At 42.4% G+C, this 23,609-nt stretch overlaps 1 protein-coding gene across 1 annotated transcript in view; it reads right to left on the reverse strand.

Annotated features, from left to right (window-relative positions):
* Positions 1 to 23,609, reverse strand: part of adgrl1a (adhesion G protein-coupled receptor L1a) — a 91,851-nt gene that overhangs the window by 11,341 nt on the left and 56,901 nt on the right. Inside the window, exons 10-19 of the mRNA XM_042307446.1 lie at positions 20,675 to 20,855; positions 20,373 to 20,495; positions 17,404 to 17,609; positions 10,501 to 10,674; positions 5,178 to 5,387; positions 4,488 to 4,708; positions 4,116 to 4,182; positions 3,802 to 3,893; positions 2,720 to 2,888; positions 360 to 515 (exon numbers count right to left, since the gene is read on the reverse strand). Of these exons, the coding sequence (XP_042163380.1) occupies positions 360 to 515; positions 2,720 to 2,888; positions 3,802 to 3,893; positions 4,116 to 4,182; positions 4,488 to 4,708; positions 5,178 to 5,387; positions 10,501 to 10,674; positions 17,404 to 17,609; positions 20,373 to 20,495; positions 20,675 to 20,855 (1,599 nt within the window). The remainder of the gene's footprint in view (positions 1 to 359; positions 516 to 2,719; positions 2,889 to 3,801; positions 3,894 to 4,115; positions 4,183 to 4,487; positions 4,709 to 5,177; positions 5,388 to 10,500; positions 10,675 to 17,403; positions 17,610 to 20,372; positions 20,496 to 20,674; positions 20,856 to 23,609) is intronic.

Genomic DNA, 23,609 nt, shown 5'->3' on the forward strand with positions numbered 1-23,609 from the left:
TAATGCACGCAGATAAACATCATCAGATTGAGACGTGGTAGATCCAAATAGAGATGATATTAGATTTGTGAAGCGTGTGATAGCCGGTATGTCAACTGTAGACTGAGAGTGTATGGTGTGTGTGTGTTTAGAGTGTTGTCAAAGAGAATTAGGTATGGGACAGGCCTACACTTTGTAGATTGGTGCGTGTACCCATAATCTGTGGGTTTGTGTATGGCATAATGTGGCCTGTGTGTGCACCCATGTAGTCCCTTAGAGTCTGTGCGTGTATGCATGCGTGCACATGTGTGTGTGGTGTGTATGTGTTTGTGGTGTGTGTGCGGTTGTGTCTGTGCGTGTGTGTATGTCCGTTCACTGACCTGTCTGTGTGCGGCAGCGTGGCGGGCCTGGTTGCCAGTGTAGTAGCGGTTGTTGGCACGCAGGGCAGAGTTCTTCAGGGAGCCGTGGGAGCTGGTGGTGGAGGTACGGCTGCAGCAGTACGAGTGACGCAGACACTTACTGTATTCCTTATGCACCTGCATGGAGAGAGAGGGCAAACATGGCTTAGACACACGCAGGTAAGCTGTAGACTCGCATACATACACACTAGTGGTGCGCGAGTCGGCTGTTTATTCACCAGCATCTGCCCATAACTGCTAATAACCCATCCTCAACCGCCCAACTATATGTGATAAAGTGAAAATCTGTACCGGAACCGCTAATATAGAAAGATCCAAAGATGGCGGAAAGATTTTTGGACAGGGGGTGCAAGACTTTTTGTTGTTGCCTGATTTACATATGTTCCTGCTTCTAATTTTCAACATTTTGGTCGGCTATTAGTTAGTCGGGGCGGCAGGGTAGCCTAGTGGTTAGAGCGTTGGACTAGTAACCAAAAGGTTGCAAGTTCATATCCCTGAGCCATCAAGGTACAAATCTGTTGTTCTGCCCCTGAACAGGCAGTTAACCCACTGTTCCTAGGCTGTCATTGAAAATAAGACTTTGTTCTTAACTGACTTGCCTAGTTAAATAATGGTAAAATAAAAAGTAATCTTGTCTATAATTAGATACATGCACCTTCTCTGTCATTATATGTTGCCTTAGAAGACTAAATAAACCATTGCTCACCAGAATAAGATCATAAATTGATAGAATGAATCCTTCAATCTAGTTAATATCGGTAGTGTCACAGGTTTCTTTTTCGTCCTCTGAGGAGGAGTAGGAGAGATCGGACCAATGTGCAGCGTGGTAAGTGTCCATTTCAGTTGATTAAACTGAACACTAAAGAATACAAAATAACAACGTGACTGATACAAACGCAAAACCAAACCAGTCCTGAAATGTGAACCAAACATTACAACAGGAAACAATCACCCACAACTCAAAAGTGAAACCAGGCTACCTAAGTATGGTTCTCAATCAGGGACAACGATTGACAGCTGCCTCTGATTGAGAACCATACCAGGCCAAACACAGAAATCCCAAATTAAAGAAAAAAGAACATAGACAACCCACCCAACTCACGCCCTGACCATACTAAAACAAAGACATAACAACAGAACTAAGGTCAGAACGTGACAGGTAGGCTAAAGTTCTCTGTCATCTCTGCTTCTTTCGTGGAGGAAAGATGTTTAGGGACCGGGGAGAAAATGTAATAACAAAAAAAATTAAGTACATTTCCAAATGACATCAGTTTGACCGGTTGTAAGCTGTGAAAACGACCCAACATGTTTCTGTTAAGATTTCAGTTCGGCTTGGATGCATATTTTATGTGGTTGAAATACTATCAGCTTTTATGATGTTGATAAAAAGAGCACCTTTGCAGACAGTATCTAACTGCACATTCACATTCTCTCCAGATGCTGAAAGAAATCATATTTCTCCACTCCTGTCCCAGAATCAAAATATAGCCTACATTTGTTGTATCATTTTACTACAATAAATGCTTAATTCTGCTATTCTGATATTAAGACTATGTATAGACCTACAGTCAGTGTCCAGATTTCCATTTCCATTTCCATTTAACCCATCTGAACAGTAGGCTACAGTTCCATTCTCGTGCCATAGGCCTATTTGGAGTCCTCGTCTTGTGTCTGTTGAATTTGTATAGTGCCTCACAACCATCACACATAACATAGCCAGCGCTGCTATCATCCTCTTTTACCACTTCTAACTTTTCTGGCCTCCCTTCTCTTTATTTTCAACTCTTCATTTTGAGCTTTTCTCTTGAATTAAACTCTGACATTGTTCTTTTTGCCTCTGTGGGTCAAAGTTAACTTTTCTACCCGTTCCCCAAATAATTTTCAGATTGGCATGTAGGCTATTGGTGCATGTACAGTTAGGCCCTAAGGCTAATGCCAGATAGCCTAAAACAGCTAAAGAAAAGCCTCAATGTAGCCTAGACATATAAATTACACAAGAATGATACATTTATGTATTTTTCATTCTGAACATACGGGCTCAAGATTTTCATCAGGCAAAGACATACATGCTTTGAGCAAATTAACATTTCAAATAGACAGAGCTCTGAATAGTGCACCTAGTGATGTACCGTGCATAATTACCCTGTTTAATTAAAATTTGGTTAAATAATCACCTCCTTCTCACAGGAATTATTAAGGGAAAGTAACAACATAAATCAGGCTGCAGACTGTAATTATATTCCATCATATCTATTTAAAATGTTATGCTTAGTTTACTCAATAGAAAAGGTCCCTTTTAGATATGTGAGTGTTTGAGTTACCTTTTTCTGCAGAGCGCAGTGGAAGATGAAGATGAACATGCCCTGGAAGGCGTTGAAGGTGGTGAAGAGGTAGGCCATGATGACCGTGTTCTCATTGATGAAGAGGAGGCCGAAGGACCAGGTCAGACCTAGCAGGAAGAGCAGGGCGATGGCCCCAATAGCCCATGACCTGGGGAGGAGAGGGCATGCTAATGTTAGCTTAGCATCACAATGAAACCACTCACACAGACCGAAGCCAACCCTCTACCCAGCATGGCTGTTTTGCCTTAAGATGCATGTGTCTCAACTGTACTGGCTTTGAACTTACTATCTGGAATATCTGCTTTGAAAATGACTCATTGTTATTACAATACAACGTAATCTCAGAGCATTTTGTATTATACTGTACCTAAATCTGAGATACTACATTTAGTATGATATGTTACATCTCGTATGGTATGTATTCATTTGTGGATCTCCCTTATTTCAAAACGTATATATGTTATAAATTCCAATTTGTTGTTGCTAACGTTAGCTAGGTGGCTAGCTCTTGAGGTTAGGATTTAAGGTTAAGGATTTATGGTTAAGGATAGGAGTTAGGTTAAAGGGTTAAGGTTAAGGTTAGTTAAAAGGGTTAAGGTTAGGGTTAGCTAAAAGGGTTAAGGTTAGGGTTAGGTGAAGGGTTATAAGGTTAGGGGAAGGGTTAGCTAACATGCTAAGTAGTTGCAATGTAGCTAAAAAGTAGTAACTAGTTGTAAAGTTGCACATTAGCTAAAATTGTCCATGATGAGATTCAAACACTCAACCTTTGGGTTGCTAGACGTTTATGTTATTTGTCCACCCATCAACCCTGACCAAACACCCTACTTTTGTTTTGCCTTAAGTAACCTTCTGTCTTATGTAACCACACCAGACATAACATATCATACTAATTTAAGTGTCCTGGATTTACATCTACTATGTAACCAGTCTGGACAAACATTATTCTGCTTTTCCGTCATTTTTTCAGATTTCCAACCCATGTCTCACTGATACAGGAAATGCCCTAATCACATGACCTGGGAGGCTTCACTGACCCCTAACCTCTGCTGAGTGGAACTCACTTGATGTTGTCGAGGCGACTGGAGTCAGGTTTTAGGGCAGAGGAGTTGCGGGTCATCTTGTGCACGGTGATCATGAGGAACACCAGGTTCAGCTAGGGGGGGAAAGGTCAAAGGTTACACACATCTACAACACATTCAGTAGAATCCTAGAACACACTCTGGTCTTAAATTGTTGTAATATTTGTTAAATTAGTCTTTAGTACAGGCCCTATGTTCCTCCAGGAACTAAGAGGATTAAGTAAATAAGTAAGAAGCCTGAATGAAAAAGAATGTAATACAGTTGGTCATAATAGCATCATAATGAATGACTGTACCATAATAACAAAAGAAACAGGGCCAATGAAGCTCCAGATGAAGTAGTTATCCACCCGCAACCAGCACCTAGACATGGGACATAGGAAAAGATTCAAATATCACAGTCACACTCGCACACACACACAAATCACACATCACACACACACACACTCATCCCCTGTCTCGGAGGATATCTTATAGAAGCTAATCAGCAGGCTTCGGCTAACTCTGTTCAAAAACCTTGTCCATGGGGGGAAGACAACGAAAGAGAACAATCCTCTTCAAACTACACTCCATATTACATTCCCTGTTAGGGGAATAGTCTAGGCACTCTAAACTAGCATAATCCTGTCTCTCAATCTGCAGGTGAAAAGGGACTGCTTCACACGTACGCTTTCTTGGTCCCATAGCTCCGGTAGTCTATGGCTGCCGAGATGCCCACCACCAGAGCTGGGAAGCAGTAGCCACACAGGTAGTAGTACTTCTTGCGGGAGTACTCGCTCTCAAACACCTCCACCAGCAACAGATAGAGCTGCACCCCCTCCAGACACATCCAGGAGAATGCAGCCAGGAAGAAGAAGTGAAGCAGCCCAGCAAAGATCGGACAGGCAATCTGAGACAGAGAGAAGGAGAAGGAGAAAGAGGGAGACAGAGGGAGGTCAGGGAGTGAGAGAGAGAAAGAATGAGAAGGAGAGTAAAATAAAATAAAAAGAGAGATTTAAAAAACAGAGGGGTGAAAAGGAGTGAAAGAGAAAGGGAAAATAGCAAAGGAAGGTGAGTAAGATCCAGAAAAGGACAGCATAGGGTCATTCAAGCCCTGTAACGGAGGACCTTTTCATTCTCATGGTCCATAATGAAAAGCACTTCCCCTTTAGTCTGTCTGATGGTGTTCCAAGTGCGAGACAGACGTCTCTCTGTCCTGTATTAGGTGTTCCATGTACGAGGCACTTGTCCCCTTGCCTGGCCCCAGATCAGTTATTTCACATGCCACATGACAATGTCTTTATGACTTAACAAGACAGCACAAACAGATCTGGAACCAGGCTACATGTCCCTCTCTCCCTCTCCCCTCCCCTACTCACGTGGTACTGGGTCTTGTCGATGCCGATAAGGAAGAGGAGCTCTGCGATGAAGAGGTTGATGCAGAGGTTCTTGTGGATGGTGTTGCGGTCGGTCTGCAGGCCCCTCAGGAAGCAAAAGGTAGAGATGCAGATAGCCAGGCACACCAAGCTGATCACTATGCCCACCCAGGTGATCACAAACAGGATCAACTCGTGCATCCTCCCAGGGTACTGTGGAGAGAGGGATGGTGGGGATGGAGAGGGAGGAAAAGGGATGGGAGGTAGGAATGATGGGAGACAAGGAGAAAGGGTGAGAGTGAGAGAGTTTATATTTGTAAATGTATTCTCATTCAGCTAAAATGTAGACAAGAAGACAAGACATCCTGAAAAAATACATGACATTCACATTGAAGTGAATGTCAGTCAGAGTTGCAGGAAATTAATTTGTAAGTGTGAGTGCGTGGGAGGGAGAAATAAAGAGAGAGAGAGAGAGAGATTGAAGGAGAAAGAGAGAGTAGTTTGAGTAAGTGTGTGTGTGTTTACATGCATGTGTGTTTGTGTGTATGTGTGTGCATGTATGTGTGTGTGTGTGTGTGTGCCAAGGTTATTATAGTTTAGTGTTTTTATATTTGTCTTTATATCTATTAGTTTGAAGAATATTGTTTCAAATCAGTTTAGTTTCAGTTAGTTTCACATTAACTTTACTAGTTTTTATTTAGTGTAAAGGGGCAATCAGCAGTTGCTACATACATTTTTTCCCTTGTAAATGAATGACATGCACCCATTGATTCTTGAAGAATATTACTTATAGATGAGCTTAGTTCAACTGTCGTACCCCATCAGGACTTTATTCTGTAAACAAAGTAAATGTAAACAAACAATGTATAGCATAAAAAACATGGTTAAAACTATAATTTGGATATCATGCATAGTCAGTCCTTGCATGCATAGCTATATCTATGAATTTCTTGTTTTTACTTCCTGCTTTTACTTCCTGTTTTGAGAAATTGTAGAAATGGGTGGGGATATTGTAGGAATGGGTGGAGTTTAGTCTTAATTATGACTGTGGGTGTGTTATCTAGTGACGGCCATCAATATGTGCTGTGTCATAGAGATCCTGTTAAATTACTAGAGGGGCTATTTAATAAACCCTCAACGTTACATCAGCAACTGATTTCAGCAAGTTTATGGATGTGGATTGACTGCATTGTTTGAATAGAATGTTGGCATATTGGCAGTTACTTTGAAAAATGAATGGAATTATTCCTCTACAGTTGGATGGCTAGCTAGCTAACAGACCAACTCCCTAACCAAAATGGCAGATCTTTATCCCATCATAAGAAGGTTCATGTCCATTCTAGTATTCAAATTCTTAATTATATGTGCTGTGATTGGTTGATTCAGCTCTAATGAGATTACATAAACATATATTCCACTGTATTAGCCACATCAGTTAACATAATTTCACTGAACATTCTACATTACCGTGGAAATGATTGCGTCACACTACCAGGCAGCCATTGCGAGTGTACCCATGAGTTTACCAGTCAAATTGCCAGGGTGAGCGGTTCCAAGCCCATTTTATTCATCGTTTGCTACAACACCTTGCTTGTTTCAGCAAGGTGTAATAACATTTTATCATGTTGTCAAGAATCCAAGAGTTATCGCAGAAACAGGGCACGTTTGATCACTTTTGTCAAGTCGTTGACCATTTTTGGTCACAGCCTTACAAAGTGTGTTGCATTATGGTGATAAAATCTGTCTGACTTGTGCCTATATGACAACTGCATGAACTTGACAAAAACCATGTGGTCAAAGATCGTGAAGTTTTGACTGCAGTCAACTTCAAGTTTCTGCATTTGCTCTTCATCAACTTCATCCTGTAGTCATTGCCTGAATTGTAGGAGGCTCTGTAGATTGCTTGTCAACCAATCATTATGGTGTTTTTGTTTGACCCACGGGAAGTGACCAAAGACATGACTGAAACAGGAGCACACTTTGCCGTGATTCACAAACTGTATATGTAAATTCATTTAAAAAAAATAAACGTCCTCTCACTGTCAACTGCGCTTATTTTCAGCAAACTTAAGATGTGTACATATTTGTATGAACATAACAAGATTCAACAACTGAGACATAAACTGAACAAGTTCCACAGACATGTGACTAACAGAAATTGAATAATGTGTCCCTGAACAAAGGGGGGGGGGTCAAAATCAAAAGTAATAGTCAGCATCTGGTGTGGCCACCAGCTGCAATAAGTACTGCAGTGCATCTTCTCCTCATGGACTACACCAGATTTGCCAGTTCTTGCTGTGAGCTGTTACCCCACTCTTCCACCAAGGCACCTTCAAGTTCCTGGACATTTCTGGGGGGAATGTCCCTAGCCCTCAACCTCCGATCCAACAGGTCCCAGACTTGCTCAATGGGATTGGGATCCGGGCTCTTCGCTGGCCATGACAGAACACACCCTCCTCCCTCATGTAGTACCCTTCCTGCAGGCTCATCCTCACATGGTCCTCCAGCATGACAATGCCACCAGCCATACTGTTCATTCTGTTCGTGATTTCCTGCAAAACAGGAATGTCAGTCTCCCCTGTAACTCACAGCGTTAACTCACAAGCTCAGTCTGATGATGCTGTCACACACCGCCCCAGACCACGACGGACCCTCCACCTCCAAATCGATCCCGCTCCAGAGTACAGGCCTCGGTGTAACGCTCATTCTTTCGATGATAAACGTGATTCCGACCATCACCCCTGGTGAGACAAAACCGCGACTCGTCAGTGAAGAGCACTTTTTTCCAGTACTGTCTGGTCCAGCGACAGTGGGTTTGTGCCCATAGGCGACATTGTTGCCGGTGATGTCTGGTGAGGACCTGCCTTACGACAGGCCTACAAGCCCTCAGCATATTGCGGACAGTCTGAGCACTGATGGAGAGATTGTGTGATCCTGGTGTAACTCGGGCAGTTGTTGTTGCCATCCTGTACCTGTCCCGCAGATGTTCAGATGTACCAATACTGTACAGGTGTTGTTACACGTGGTCTGCCACTGTGAGGACGATCAGCTGTCCGTTCTGTCCCCCTGTAGCGCTTTCTTAGGCGTCTCACAGTACGGACATTGCAATTTATTGCCCTGGCCACATCTGCAATCCTCTTTAGTGTCCTATGTTTTCATAACTGTGACCCTAATTGCCTACCATCTGTAAGCTGTTAGTGTCTTACCGACCGTTCCACATGTGCATGTTCATTTATTGTTTATGGTTCATTGAACAAACATGGGAAACAGTGTTTAAACCCTTTACAATGAAGATACGTGAAGTTATTTGGATTTTTACGAAGGATCTTTGAAAGACAGGGTCCTAAAAAAGGGATGTTTCTTTTTTTTCTGAGTTTATATATAATGTGAGATTTGAGGCTCTCTCACCAATTGATAGTCCAATGTACACGCACATACAGTGGCCTGCGAAAGTATTTACCTCCCTTGGCATTTTCCCTATTTTGTTGCCTTACAACCTGGAATTAAAATCGATTTTTGGGGGATTTGTGTCATTTCATTTACACAACATGCTTACCACTTTGAAGATGCAAAATACTCTTTATTGTGAACAAACAAGAAAAAAAAAGAAAAAAAACCTGAAAACTTGAGAGTGCATAACTATTCACCCCTCCCAAAGTCAATACTTTGTAGAGCCACCTTTTGCAGCTGCAAGTCTCTTGGGGTATGTCTCTATAAGCTTGGCACATCTAGCCACTGGGATGTTTGCCCATTCTTCCAAGCAAAATTGCTCCAGCTCCTTCAAGCTGGATGGGTTCCACTGGTGTACAGCAATATGTCATCCCACAGATTCTCATTTGGATTGAGGTCTGGGCTTTGACTAGGCCATTCCAAGACATTTAAATGTTTCCCCTTAAACCACTTGAGTGTTGCTTTAGCAGTATGCTTAGAGTCATTGTCCTGCTGGAAGGTGAACCTCTGTCCCAGTCTCAAACCTCTGGAAGACTGAAACAGGTTTCCCTCAAGAATTTCCCTGTATTTAGTGCCAGCCATCATTCATTCAATTCTGATCAGTTTCCCAGTCCCTGCTGATGCTGCCACCACCATGCTTCACTGTGGGGATGGGATTATCAGGGTGATGAGAGGTGTTGGGTTTGAGCCAGACATAGCGTTTTCCTGGATAGCCAAAAAGCTACATTTTTGTCTGACCAGAGTATCTTCTTCCATATGTTTGGGAAGTCTCCCACATGCCTTTTAGCAAACACCAAAAAGCAATGGCTTTTTTTCTGGCCACTCTTCCGTAAAGCCCAGCTCTGTGTAGTGTAGGGCTTAAAGTGGTCCTATGGATAGATACTCCAATCTCTGCTGTGGAGCTTTGCAGCTCCTTCGAGGTGATCTTTGGTCTCTTTGTTGCCTCTCTGATTAATGCCCTCCTTGCCTGGTCCATGAGTTTTGGTGGGCGGCCCTCTCTTGGCAGGTTTGTTGCGGTGCCATATTCTTTCCATTTTTTAATAACGGATTTAATGGTGCTCTGTGGGATGTTCAAAGTTTCTGATATTTTTATAACCCAACCCTGATCTGTACTTCTCCACAACTTTGTCCCTGACCTGTTTGGAGAGCTCCTTAGTCTTCATGGTGCCCCTTGCTTACTGGAGTTGCAGACACTGGGGCCTTTCAGAACAGGTGTATATATTCTTAGATCATGTGACAGATCATGTGACACTTACATTGCACACCTGTGGACTTTATTTAACTAATTATGTGACTTATGAAGGTAATTGGTTGCACCAGATCTTATTTAGGGGCTTCATAGCAAAGGGGGTGAATACATATACACGCACCACTTTTCCGTTTTAAATATTTGGGAATTCTTTGAAACAAGTTATTTTTTTCATTTCACTTCACCAATTTGGACTATTTTGTGTACGTCCTTTAAATGAAATCCAAATAAAAATCCATTTAAATTATAGGTTGTAATGCAACAAAATAGGAAAAACACCAAGGGGGATTAATACCTTTGCAAGGCACTGTATATTTAGCCTTACCACTCAAACGCACCCAATATATGTGGTGCAGATTCCGAAACTTGAAAACCCTATAAAAAAAGCTTAAAAACCCCATTCTATCCCCCCCCCTCCAAAATGACTAAAACTGAACATAATTTTGGATGGTTTTTTTTATTGTAGTTAGTTTTGGAGTCAAAGATAACAGTTTCAGTATAGCCGGATGTGGAGATCCTGTGTGTGTGTGTGTGTGTGTGTGTGTGTGTGTGTGTGTGTGTGTGTGTGTGTGTGTGTGTGTGTGTGTGTGTGTGTGTGTGTGTGTGTGTAATATCCACTGGACCTACATCAGGCTGGTGGTGAGCCATGAGCACAGCAAAGTTGGTGAGGTGGGAACAGGAGCAGGTGGTGTGTGTGCTGTTGGTGTCCAGCAGTCTACAGCCCTGAGACGACCACTGGCCTGTCATCGACCGCTCAGAGTAATTCCAGAACGAACAGTTGGGACTATAGTGGTTCTCCAACTGGTGGGAGAGAGTGAGAGAGAGAGGGGGGGTATTTCAAATGAAAATGAATTAACTTTATTGATACCCAAGGTAAATGGTTCCGTCGCAGGCTTTATAACAACACACAGACATAAATAATGAACATAAAGTGCTGCAATCCATTTAAACATGTTTCTATACAGTACAAGCAGATGACAGGGAAAGAAAATACAGCCTATTTAAACAGTTGGCAAATATGTGGGAGAGAGAGAGAAAGGGTGAGAGGTGAAATATATTGTAATGCATGTGTACAGTAACAGAACAGTGTGTACAGTGTGGGGGACATAGTGTTTGATGCTCTGTATACAGTATATGTATGGGCTTGTTTGTCTACTACAGTACAGTATGTGTATGGGCTTGTTTGTCTACTACAGTACAGTATGTGTATGGGCTTGTTAGTCTACTACAGTACAGTATGTGTATGGTCTTGTTAGTCTACTACAGTACAGTATATGTATGGGCTTGTTTGTCTACTACAGTACAGTATGTGTATGGGCTTGTTTGTCTACTACAGTACAGTATGTGTATGGGCTTGTTTGTCTACTACAGTACAGTATGTGTATGGGCTTGTTAGTCTACTACAGTACAGTATGTGTATGGTCTTGTTAGTCTACTACAGTACAGTATATGTATGGGCTTGTTTGTCTACTACAGTACAGTATGTGTATGGGCTTGTTTGTCTACTACAGTACAGTATGTGTATGGGCTTGTTTGTCTACTACAGTACAGTATGTGTATGGGCTTGTTAGTCTACTACAGTACAGTATATGTATGGGCTTGTTTGTCTACTACAGTACAGTATATGTATGGGCTTGTTTGTCTACTACAGTACAGTATGTGTATGGGCTTGTTAGTCTACTACAGTACAGTATATGTATGGGCTTGTTTGTCTACTACAGTACAGTATGTGTATGGGCTTGTTTGTCTACTACAGTACAGTATGTGTATGGGCTTGTTAGTCTACTACAGTACAGTATATGTATGGGCTTGTTTGTCTACTACAGTACAGTATGTGTATGGGCTTGTTAGTCTACTACAGTACAGTATGTGTATGGGCTTGTTTGTCTACTACAGTACAGTATGTGTATGGGCTTGTTAGTCTACTACAGTACAGTATATGTATGGGCTTGTTTGTCTACTACAGTACAGTATATGTATGGGCTTGTTTGTCTACTACAGTACAGTATGTGTATGGGCTTGTTAGTCTACTACAGTACAGTATATGTATGGGCTTGTTTGTCTACTACAGTACAGTATGTGTATGGGCTTGTTAGTCTACTACAGTACAGTATGTGTATGGGCTTGTTTGTCTACTACAGTACAGTATGTGTATGGGCTTGTTTGTCTACTACAGTACAGTATGTGTATGGGCTTGTTAGTCTACTACAGTACAGTATATGTATGGGCTTGTTTGTCTACTACAGTACAGTATGTGTATGGGCTTGTTTGTCTACTACAGTACAGTATGTGTATGGGCTTGTTTGTCTACTACAGTACAGTATGTGTATGGGCTTGTTAGTCTACTACAGTACAGTATGTGTATGGGCTTGTTTGTCTACTACAGTACAGTATGTGTATGGGCTTGTTAGTCTACTACAGTACAGTATGTGTATGGGCTTGTTTGTCTACTACAGTACAGTATGTGTATGGGCTTGTTAGTCTACTACAGTACAGTATATGTATGGGCTTGTTAGTCTACTACAGTACAGTATGTGTATGGGCTTGTTAGTCTACTACAGTACAGTATGTGTATGGGCTTGTTTGTCTACTACAGTACAGTATGTGTATGGGCTTGTTAGTCTACTACAGTACAGTATGTGTATGGGCTTGTTTGTCTACTACAGTACAGTATGTGTATGGGCTTGTTTGTCTACTACAGTACAGTATGTGTATGGGCTTGTTAGTCTACTACAGTACAGTATGTGTATGGGCTTGTTTGTCTACTACAGTACAGTATGTGTATGGTCTTGTTTGTCTACTACAGTACACTATGTGTATGGTCTTGTTTGTCTACTACAGTACAGTATGTGTATGGGCTTGTTTGTCTACTACAGTACAGTATATGTATGGGCTTGTTTGTCTACTACAGTACAGTATGTGTATGGTCTTGTTTGTCTACTACAGTACAGTATATGTATGGGCTTGTTTGTCTACTACAGTACAGTATGTGTATGGTCTTGTTTGTCTACTACAGTACAGTATATGTATGGGCTTGTTTGTCTACTACAGTACAGTATGTGTATGGTCTTGTTTGTCTACTACAGTACACTATGTGTATGTCTTGTTTGTCTACTACAGTACAGTATGTATATGGGCTTGTTTGTCTACTACAGTACAGTATGTGTATGGGCTTGTTTGTCTACTACAGTACAGTATGTGTATGGTCTTGTTTGTCTACTACAGTACACTATGTGTATGGGCTTGTTAGTCTACTAGAGTACACTATGTGTATGTCTTGTTTGTCTACTACAGTACAGTATGTGTATGGTCTTGTTTGTCTACTACAGTACAGTATGTGTATGGTCTTGTTTGTCTACTACAGTACAGTATGTGTATGGTCTTGTTTGTCTACTACAGTACAGTATGTGTATGGTCTTGTTTGTCTACTACAGTACAGTATATGTATGGGCTTGTTTGTCTACTACAGTACAGTATATATATGGGCTTGTTTGTCTACTAAAGTACACTATGTGTATGGGCTTGTTTGTCTACTACAGTACAGTATGTGTATGGGCTTGTTTGTCTACTACAGTACAGTATGTGTATGGTCTTGTTTGTCTACTACAGTACACTATGTGTATGGTCTCATTTGGCTACTACAGTACAGTATGTGTATGGTCTTGTTTGTCTACTACAGTACAGTATGTGTATGGTCTCGTTTGGCTACTACAGTACAGTATGTGTATGGTCTTGTTTGTCTACTACAGTACACTATGTGTATGGGCTTGTTTGTCTACTACAGTACAGTATGTGTATGGGCTTGTTTGTCTACTACAGTACAGTATGTGTATGGTCTTGTTTGTCTACTACAGTACAGTATATGTATGGGCTTGTTAGTCTACTACAGTACAGTATGTGTATGGTCTTGTTTGTCTACTACAGTACAGTATGTGTATGGTCTCGTTTGTCTACTACAGTACAGTATGTGTATGGTCTTGTTTGGCTACTACAGTACAGTATGTGTATGGTCTTGTTAGTCTACTACAGTACAGTATGTGTATGGTCTCGTTTGGCTACTACAGTACAGTATGTGTATGGTCTCGTTTGTCTACTACAGTACAGTATGTGTATGGTCTCGTTTGGCTACTACAGTACAGTATGTGTATGGTCTCGTTTGGCTACTACAGTACAGTATGTGTATGGTCTTGTTTGTCTACTACAGTACACTATGTGTATGGGCTTGTTTGTCTACTACAGTACAGTATGTGTATGGTCTCGTTTGGCTACTACAGTACAGTATGTGTATGGTCTCGTTTGGCTACTTCAGTACAGTATGTGTATGGTCTCGTTTGGCTACTACAATACAGTATGTGTATGGTCTCGTTTGGCTACTACAGTACAGTATGTGTATGGTCTCGTTTGGCTACTACAGTACAGTATGTGGTGTAGTGTTTAAACTCCTGTATGTGTATGGTCTCGTTTGGCTACTACAGTACAGTATGTGGTGTAGTGTTTAAACTCCTGTATGTGTATGGTCTCGTTTGGCTACTACAGTACAGTATGTGTATGGTCTCGTTTGGCTACTACAGTACAGTATGTGGTGTAGTGTTTAAACTCCTGTATGTGTATGGTCTCGTTTGGCTACTACAGTACAGTATGTGTATGGTCTCGTTTGGCTACTACAGTACAGTATGTGTATGGTCTCGTTTGGCTACTACAGTACAGTATGTGTATGGTCTCGTTTGGCTACTACAATACAGTATGTGTATGGTCTCGTTTGGCTACTACAGTACAGTATGTGTATGGTCTCGTTTGGCTACTACAGTACAGTATGTGGTGTAGTGTTTAAACTCCTGTATGTGTATGGTCTCGTTTGGCTACTACAGTACAGTATGTGGTGTAGTGTTTAAACTCCTGTATGTGTATGGTCTCGTTTGGCTACTACAGTACAGTATGTGTATGGTCTCGTTTGGCTACTACAGTACAGTATGTGTATGGTCTCGTTTGGCTACTACAGTACAGTATGTGGTGTAGTGTTTAAACTCCTGTATGTGTACATTATGTTTATTTATTATTGTTTTAAAATGTATTTTACCTTAGTTTAACTAGGCAAGTCAGTTAAGAACAAATTCATACTATTATTGATGGCCTTGAAACAGTGGGCAGAACGGCAGATTTTTAAATTGGTCTCGTTTGTCTACTACAGTACAGTATGTGTATGGTCTTGTTTGTCTACTACAGTACAGTATGTGTATGGTCTTGTTTGGCTACTACAGTACAGTATGTGTATGGTCTCGTTTGGCTACTACAGTACAGTATGTGTATGGTCTTGTTTGTCTACTACAGTACAGTATGTGTATGGTCTTGTTTGGCTACTACAGTACAGTATGTGTATGGTCTCGTTTGGCTACTACAGTACAGTATGTGTATGGTCTCGTTTGGCTACTACAGTACAGTATGTGTATGGTCTCGTTTGGCTACTACAGTACAGTATGTGTATGGTCTCGTTTGGCTACTACAGTACAGTATGTGTATGGTCTCGTTTGGCTACTACAGTACAGTATGTGGTGTAGTGTTTAAACTCCTGTATGTGTATGGTCTCGTTTGGCTACTACAGTACAGTATGTGGTGTAGTGTTTAAACTCCTGTATGTGTATGGTCTCGTTTGGCTACTACAGTACAGTATGTGGTGTAGTGTTTAAACTCCTGTATGTGTATGGTCTCGTTTGGCTACTACAGTACAGTATGTGTATGGTCTCGTTTGGCTACTACAGTACACTATGTGGTGTAGTGTTTAAACTCCTGTATGTGTATGGTCTCGTTTGGCTACTACAGTACAGTATGTGGTGTAGTGTTTAAACTCCTGTATGTGTATGGTCTCGTTTGGCTACTACAGTACAGTATGTGGTGTAGTGTTTAAACTCCTGTATGTGTATGGTCTCGTTTGGCTACTACAGTACAGTATGTGGTGTAGTGTTTAAACTCCTGTATGTGTATGGTCTCGTTTGGCTACTACAGTACAGTATGTGTATGGTCTCGTTTGGCTACTACAGTACAGTATGTGTATGGTCTCGTTTGGCTACTACAGTACAGTATGTGTATGGTCTCGTTTGGCTACTACAGTACAGTATGTGTATGGTCTCGTTTGGCTACTACAGTACAGTATGTGTATGGTCTCGTTTGGCTACTACAGTACAGTATGTGGTGTAGTGTTTAAACTCCTGTATGTGTATGGTCTCGTTTGGCTACTACAGTACAGTATGTGTATGGTCTCGTTTGGCTACTACAGTACAGTATGTGTATGGTCTCGTTTGGCTACTACAGTACAGTATGTGTATGGTCTCGTTTGGCTACTACAGTATAGTATGTGTATGGTCTCGTTTGGCTACTACAGTACAGTATGTGTATGGTCTCGTTTGGCTACTACAGTATAGTATGTGTATGGTCTCGTTTGGCTACTACAGTACAGTATGTGTATGGTCTCGTTTGGCTACTACAGTACAGTATGTGGTGTAGTGTTTAAACTCCTGTATGTGTACATTATGTTTATTTATTATTGTTTTAAAATGTATTTTACCTTAGTTTAACTAGGCAAGTCAGTTAAGAACAAATTCATACTATTATTGATGGCCTTGAAACAGTGGGCAGAACGGCAGATTTTTAAATTGTCAGCTCGGGAATTGATCTTTCAACCTTTCGGTTTATGCAAGTGTATGTGAGTGTAATTATTACGTGAGTGTAGTGTATATATTGGAGTGTATTGTGTATGGGTGTGTATTGTGTGTATGGGAGTGTATTATGTATGGGAGTGAAGTGTGTATACTGGAGTGTATTGTTTATGGGTGTGTATTGTGTATGGAAGTGTATTGTGTGTATGGGTGTGTATTGTGTGTATGGGAGTGTATTGTGTGTATGGGTGTATATTGTGTGTATGGGAGTGTATTGTGTGTATGGGTGTGTATTGTGTATATGGGTGTGTATTGTGTGTATGGGTGTGTATTGTGTATGAGTGTATATTGTGTGTATGGGAGTGTATTGTGTATATTGTGTATATGGGAGTGTATTTTGTATGGGTGTATATTATGTGTATGGGAGTGTATTGTGTATATGGGAGTGTATTGTGTGTATGGGAGAGTTTGTGGACTGTATGTGTGTGAGTCACAGGAGGTTGGTGGCACCTTAATTGAGGTGAATAGGCTCATGGTAATGTCTGGAGCGTAATGGGGTGGCAGGGTAGCCTAGTGGTTAGAGCGTTGGACTAGTAACCAGAAGGTTGCAAGTTCAAATCCCTGAGCTGACAAGGAACAAATCTGTTGTTCTTCCCCTGAACAGGCAGTTAACCCACTGTTCATAGGCCATCATTGAAAATAAGAATTTGTTCTTTAACTGACTTGCCTCATTAAATAAAGGTAAAAATGAGTGGAATGGTATCAAACACATGGTTTTCATGCATTTGATGCCATTCCATTTGCTATGTTCCAGCCATTATTATGAGCCGTTCTGTAAGCATGTAAGCGTATGACATTAAATGTATCTGTAAGTGTATACCTGTAAGTGTTTGAGTGTGAACACCACCGGCTCAGTGAGGAACACTCTGCTGGACTCTTTATTGATGGAGGCGGCGATGACGTGGGAGTTGACCGCCAATCCCCGCTCCCCTGGTGCCGCCTCCAGCTCCATCTTCACCGTGGCGTTCTCCGTAGACAGGAAGGAGCCCAAGTTCTTATAAAGAACAAACACTACCTTGACTTGGCCTGGAGGGGGAGAGAGAGATGAGAGACAGGGAGAGAGAGATGAGAGACAGGGAGAGACAGGTAGAGAGGGAAAGGGTCAGAGAGAGAGACGGGGAGCAGGAGAAAGAAGAAGAGAGAGAGATAGAGAGGGGAAATGAGAGAGGGAAAGGAAAAAGAGAAAAAAGAAACAAATATAGTGTGTTTGGGGAGCATAATAAGGAGAGAGAGTTAGACAGAGAGAGAGAAAAGAAAGAGGTAAAGGAGAGGGAAGGGGGAAGGAGAGAGAGTCAGAGAGTCAGAGAGAGAGAGAGATAGAACAAAGAGGGGAAGGGGGATGGAGAGAGAGTAAGAGAGAGAGATAGAACATAAAGAAGGGGAGGGGGAAGGAGAGGGAGTCAGAGAGAGAGAGAGAACATAAAGAGGGAAAGGGGGAAGGAGAGGGAGTCAGAGAGAGAGATAGAACATAAAGAGGGGAAGGGGGAAGGAGAGGGAGTCAGAGAGAGAGAGATAGAACATAAAGAGGGGAACGGGGGAAGGAGAGGGAGTCAGAGAGAGAGATAGAACATAAAGAGGTAAAGGAGAGGGAAGGGGGGAAGGAGAGAGAGTCAGAGAGAGAGATAAAACATAAAAAGGGGAAGGGGGATGGAGAGAGAGTCAGAGAGAGAGATAGAACATAAAGAGGGAAAGGGGGATGGAGAGAGAGTAAGAGAGAGAGATAGAACATAAAGAGGCGAAGGGGGAAGGAGAGGGAGTCAGAGAGAGAGATAGAACATAAAGAGGGGAAGGAGAGGGAGTCAGAGAGAGATAGAACATAAAGAGGGGAAGGGGGATGGAGAGAGAGTCAGAGAGAGAGATAGAACATAAAGAGGGGAAGGGGGAAGGAGAGAGGGAGTCAGAGAGAGAGAGATAGAACATAAAGAGGGGAAGGGGGAAGGAGAGGGAGTCAGAGAGAGAGAGATAGAACATAAAGAGGGGAACGGGGGAAGGAGAGGGAGTCAGAGAGAGAGATAGAACATAAAGAGGGGAAGGGGGAAGGAGAGGGAGTCAGAGAGAGAGAGATAGAACATAAAGAGGTAAAGGAGAGGGAAGGGGAGGAAGGAGAGAGTCAGAGAGAGATATAACATAAAGAGGGGAAGGGGGATGGAGAGAGAGTCAGAGAGAGAGATAGAACATAAAGAGGGGAAGGGGGGAAGGAGAGGGTGTCAGAGAGAGATAGAACATAAAGAGGTAAAGGAGATGGAAGGGGGGAAGGAGAGAGAGAGAGAGAGAGAGAAGAATAGCGAGAGAGGACAGGGGGAAGGGCAGAGTGACAGAGGGAGAGAGAGAGAGAGTTAGTGAAGGTTAGAATGATGGTAAGAACCGTTTCATTTTGACTGGTGGGAAAGAGGGGAGATTTAATGTGGAGGGCAATGGAACATTCATCCCTCAAGCATTCACAGATCTCCTATTATTCCATATGAATTTTTCATGTGCGTTTGTTTCAATCATTCTAATCTGGTTCCCACTGCAGAGCAGAGCGCTGACAGAAAACAGAGAAGGGGGAGAGGGAGGGATGGGTGGAGGACTGGAGGGAGGGAGAGGAGGAACGGGGGGATGGGTGGAGGACTGGAGGGAGGGAGAGGGGAAGGAGGAGGGGGGCTTGAAGCAGGAGAAGAGATGAGAGAGGGGTATAAGATGGTGGAGAGACGGAGCAAGGGAGAGAGAGAGAGAGCGAGAGAGCGAGAGCTGAGATTGCTCTGTCAGGCTGTGGGTGATAGTCATCTACACGCCTCTCCAGCTATTCTATTAGGAGTGTTGTTAAGAAACCATCAAGGAAGAAATGGTCTCAGCGCTTTTATTAATCTGATTGGCCTGTTATTATGAAACAATAACTTGGTCAACTGCATGCAGATTACTTTAGACTCGCATGAAAATGCAAATGTAAACATTGACTGAGAGATCCCTGAGCCCATAACTCAGGTCATGAAGTGAACGGGAGATCTCTGAGCCCATAATTCAGGTCATGAAGTGAACGGGAGATCTCTGAGCCCATATCTCAGGTCATGAAGTGAACGGGAGATCCCTGAGCCCATATCTCAGGTCATGAAGTGAACGGGAGATCTCTGAGCCCATATCTCAGGTCATGAAGTGAACGGGAGATCCAGAGCCCATATCTCAGGTCATGAAGTGAACGGGAGATCTCTGAGCCCATATCTCAGGTCATGAAGTGAACGGGAGATCTCTGAGCCCATATCTCAGGTCATGAAGTGAACGGGAGATCCCTGAGCCCATATCTCAGGTCATGAAGTGAACGGGAGATCTCTGAGCCCATATCTCAGGTCATGAAGTGAACGGGAGATCCCTGAGCCCATATCTCAGGTCATGAAGTGAACGGGAGATCTCTGAGCCCATATCTCAGGTCATGAAGTGAACGGGAGATCTCTGAGCCCATATCTCAGGTCATGAAGTGAACGGGAGATCCCTGAGCCCATAACTCAGGTCATGAAGTGAACGGGAGATCTCTGAGCCCATAACTCAGGTCATGAAGTGAACGGGAGATCCAGAGCCCATATCTCAGGTCATGAAGTGAACGGGAGATCCCTGAGCCCATAACTCAGGTCATGAAGTGAACGGGAGATCTCTGAGCCCATATCTCAGGTCATGAAGTGAATGGGAGATCCCTGAGCCCATAACTCAGGTCATGAAGTGAACGGGAGATCCCTGAGCCCATAACTCAGGTCATGAAGTGAACGGGAGCGCTGTAGGGTTTGACTGTGATGTGATGACCGTGATAAGGTTACTGACCATTGCGGCTGTACTGTTTGATGGTGGAGGCGGAGAGCTGGATGGTGCTGTCGCTCACGTAGTTCTGAGGAAAGGACAGGTCCTGAAGGTCCATCTCTGTGTTCAACACGTGCACCTCCAGATCTAAGATACACACACAGGCGTGTGGGAACAAATGGTTAGAGTTGTTCTGCTTTTCCAGGATATTGAGCATGCCCTGCTCTACACCTATCCACCTACTGGAATTACTATTGCTACTAATTACAATTACTAATCACACACATGCATGCACCCCACTGCTTCCATTTCCCCCTATTTCTTACCGATATTGGGGGCCCGGTCGGTGAAGCGGTTGCCGTACATGTTGTTGGCCAATAGGAAGGCTCCTTTCTCCAGGACGTCCAATAGCATGGTGGCGGTGTGGGCCTGCTCCGTAGTGTTCATGTCCTGCCACGACTCCAGGGCCTCTGTACGCAGCAGGTTGTCAACTGTCTGCACTACCGCCTGGCAACGCAGAGGGGCACTAAGGTTCACACTACTGTATTACACTGCATTACATTACACATGCTGCTTCTGTACATTACATTACACATGCTACTGCTGTACATTACACATGCTGCTGCTGTACATTACATTACACATGCTGCTGCTGTACATTACATTACACATGCTGCTGCTGTACATTACATTACACATGCTGTTGCTGTACATTACATTACACATGCTGCTGCTGTACATTACACATGCTACTGCTGTACATTACATTACACATGCTACTGCTGTACATTACATTACACATGCTACTGCTGTACATTACATTACACATGCTGCTGCTGTACATTACACATGCTACTGCTGTACATTACATTACACATGCTGCTGCTGTACATTACACATGCTACTGCTGTACATTACATTACACATGCTACTGCTGTACATTACATTACACATGCTGCTTCTGTACATTACATTACACATGCTACTGCTGTACATTACATTACACATGCTGCTGCTGTACATTACACATGCTACTGCTGTACATTACATTACACATGCTGCTGCTGTACATTACACATGCTACTGCTGTACATTACATTACACATGCTGCTTCTGTACATTACATTACACATGCTACTGCTGTACATTACACATCCTACTGCTGTACATTACACATGCTGCTGCTGTACATTACACCAGCTGCTGCTGTACATTACATTACACATGCTACTGCTGTACATTACATTACACATGCTACTGCTGTACATTACATTACACATGCTACTGCTGTACATTACATTACACATGCTGCTGCTGTACATTACATTACACATGCTACTGCTGTACATTACATTACACATGCTACTGCTGTACATTACATTTTCTGCTGCTCTACTCTTATAGTAGACGTTTGACCTGTTATCCAATTTATAACAGAGGCCTGTATGTTTGATTCACCATGTGATTCTCTTATACTATACAGGGCTGTATGTTTGATTCACCATGTGATTCTCTTATACTATACAGGCCTGTATGTTTGATTCACCATGTGATTCTCTTGGACTATATAGACCTGTATGTTTGATTCATTTGTGCAATTCTCTTGCACTATATAGACCTGTATGTTTGATTCAATTTGTGATTCTCTTGGACTATATAGACCTGTATGTTTGATTAATTGTGTGATTCTCTTGCACTATATAGACCTGTATGTTTGATTCATCTTGTGATTCTCTTGCACTATACAGGCCTGTATGTTTGATTCATCTTGTGATTCTCTTGGACTATATAGACCTGTATGTTTGATTCATTGTGTGATTCTCTTGTACTATACAGGCCTGTATGTTTGATTCATCTTGTGATTCTCTTGCACTATACAGGCCTGTATGTTTGATTCATCTTGTGATTCTCTTGCACTATATAGACCTGTATGTTTGATTCATTGTGTGATTCTCTTGTACTATACAGGCCTGTATGTTTGATTCATTGTGTGATTCTCTTGTACTATACAGGCCTGTATGTTTGATTCATTGATTCCACTTACCATACATCACCATACATTTCCCCTTCCCCTTACCATACATTTCCCCTTACCATACATCACCATACATTTCCCCTTACCATACATCACCATACATTTCCCCTTACCATACATCACCATACATTTCCCCTTCCCCTTACCATACATCACCATACATTTCCCCTTCCTCTTACCATACATCACCATACATTTCCCCTTCCTCGTACCATACATCACCATACATTTCCCCTTACCATACATCACTCTACATTTCCCCTTACCATACATCACCATACATTTCCTCTTCCCCTTACCATACATCACCATACATTTCCCCTTCCTCGTACCATACATCACCATACATTTCCCCTTACCATACATCACTCTACATTTCCCCTTACCATACATCACCATACATTTCCCCTTCCCCTTACCATACATCACCATACATTTCCCCTTCCTCTTACCATACATCACCATACATTTCCCCTTCCTCGTACCATACATCACCATACATTTCCCCTTACCATACATCACCATACATTTCCCCTTCCCCTTACCATACATCACCATACATTTCCCCTTCCTCGTACCATACATCACCATACATTTCCCCTTACCATACATCACTCTACATTTCCCCGTACCATACATCACTATACATTTCCCCTTACCATACATCACCATACATTTCCCCTTCCCCTTACCATACATCACCATACATTTCCCCTTCCCCTTACCATACATTACCATACATTTCCCCTTCCCCTTACCATACATCACCATACATTTCCCCTTACCATACATCACTCTACATTTCCCCTTACCATACATCACCATACATTTCCCCTTACCATACATCACCATACATTTCCCCTTCCTCGTACCATACATCACCATACATTTCCCCTTACCATACATCACTCTACATTTCCCTTACCATACATCACCATACATTTCCCCTTCCCCTTACCATACATCACCATACATTTCCCCTTCCTCTTACCATACATCACCGTACATTTCCCTTCCTCGTACCATACATCACCATACATTTCCCCTTACCATACATCACCATACATTTCCCCTTCCCCTTACCATACATCACCATACATTTCCCCTTCCTCTTACCATACATCACCATACATTTACCATACATCACCATACATTTCCCCTTACCATACATCACTATACATTTCCCCTTACCATACATCACCATACATTTCCCTTCCTCGTACCAT

This window comes from Oncorhynchus tshawytscha, linkage group LG27 (assembly GCF_018296145.1).
Source record: "Oncorhynchus tshawytscha isolate Ot180627B linkage group LG27, Otsh_v2.0, whole genome shotgun sequence".
NCBI classification, from domain to species: Eukaryota; Metazoa; Chordata; class Actinopteri; order Salmoniformes; family Salmonidae; genus Oncorhynchus; species Oncorhynchus tshawytscha.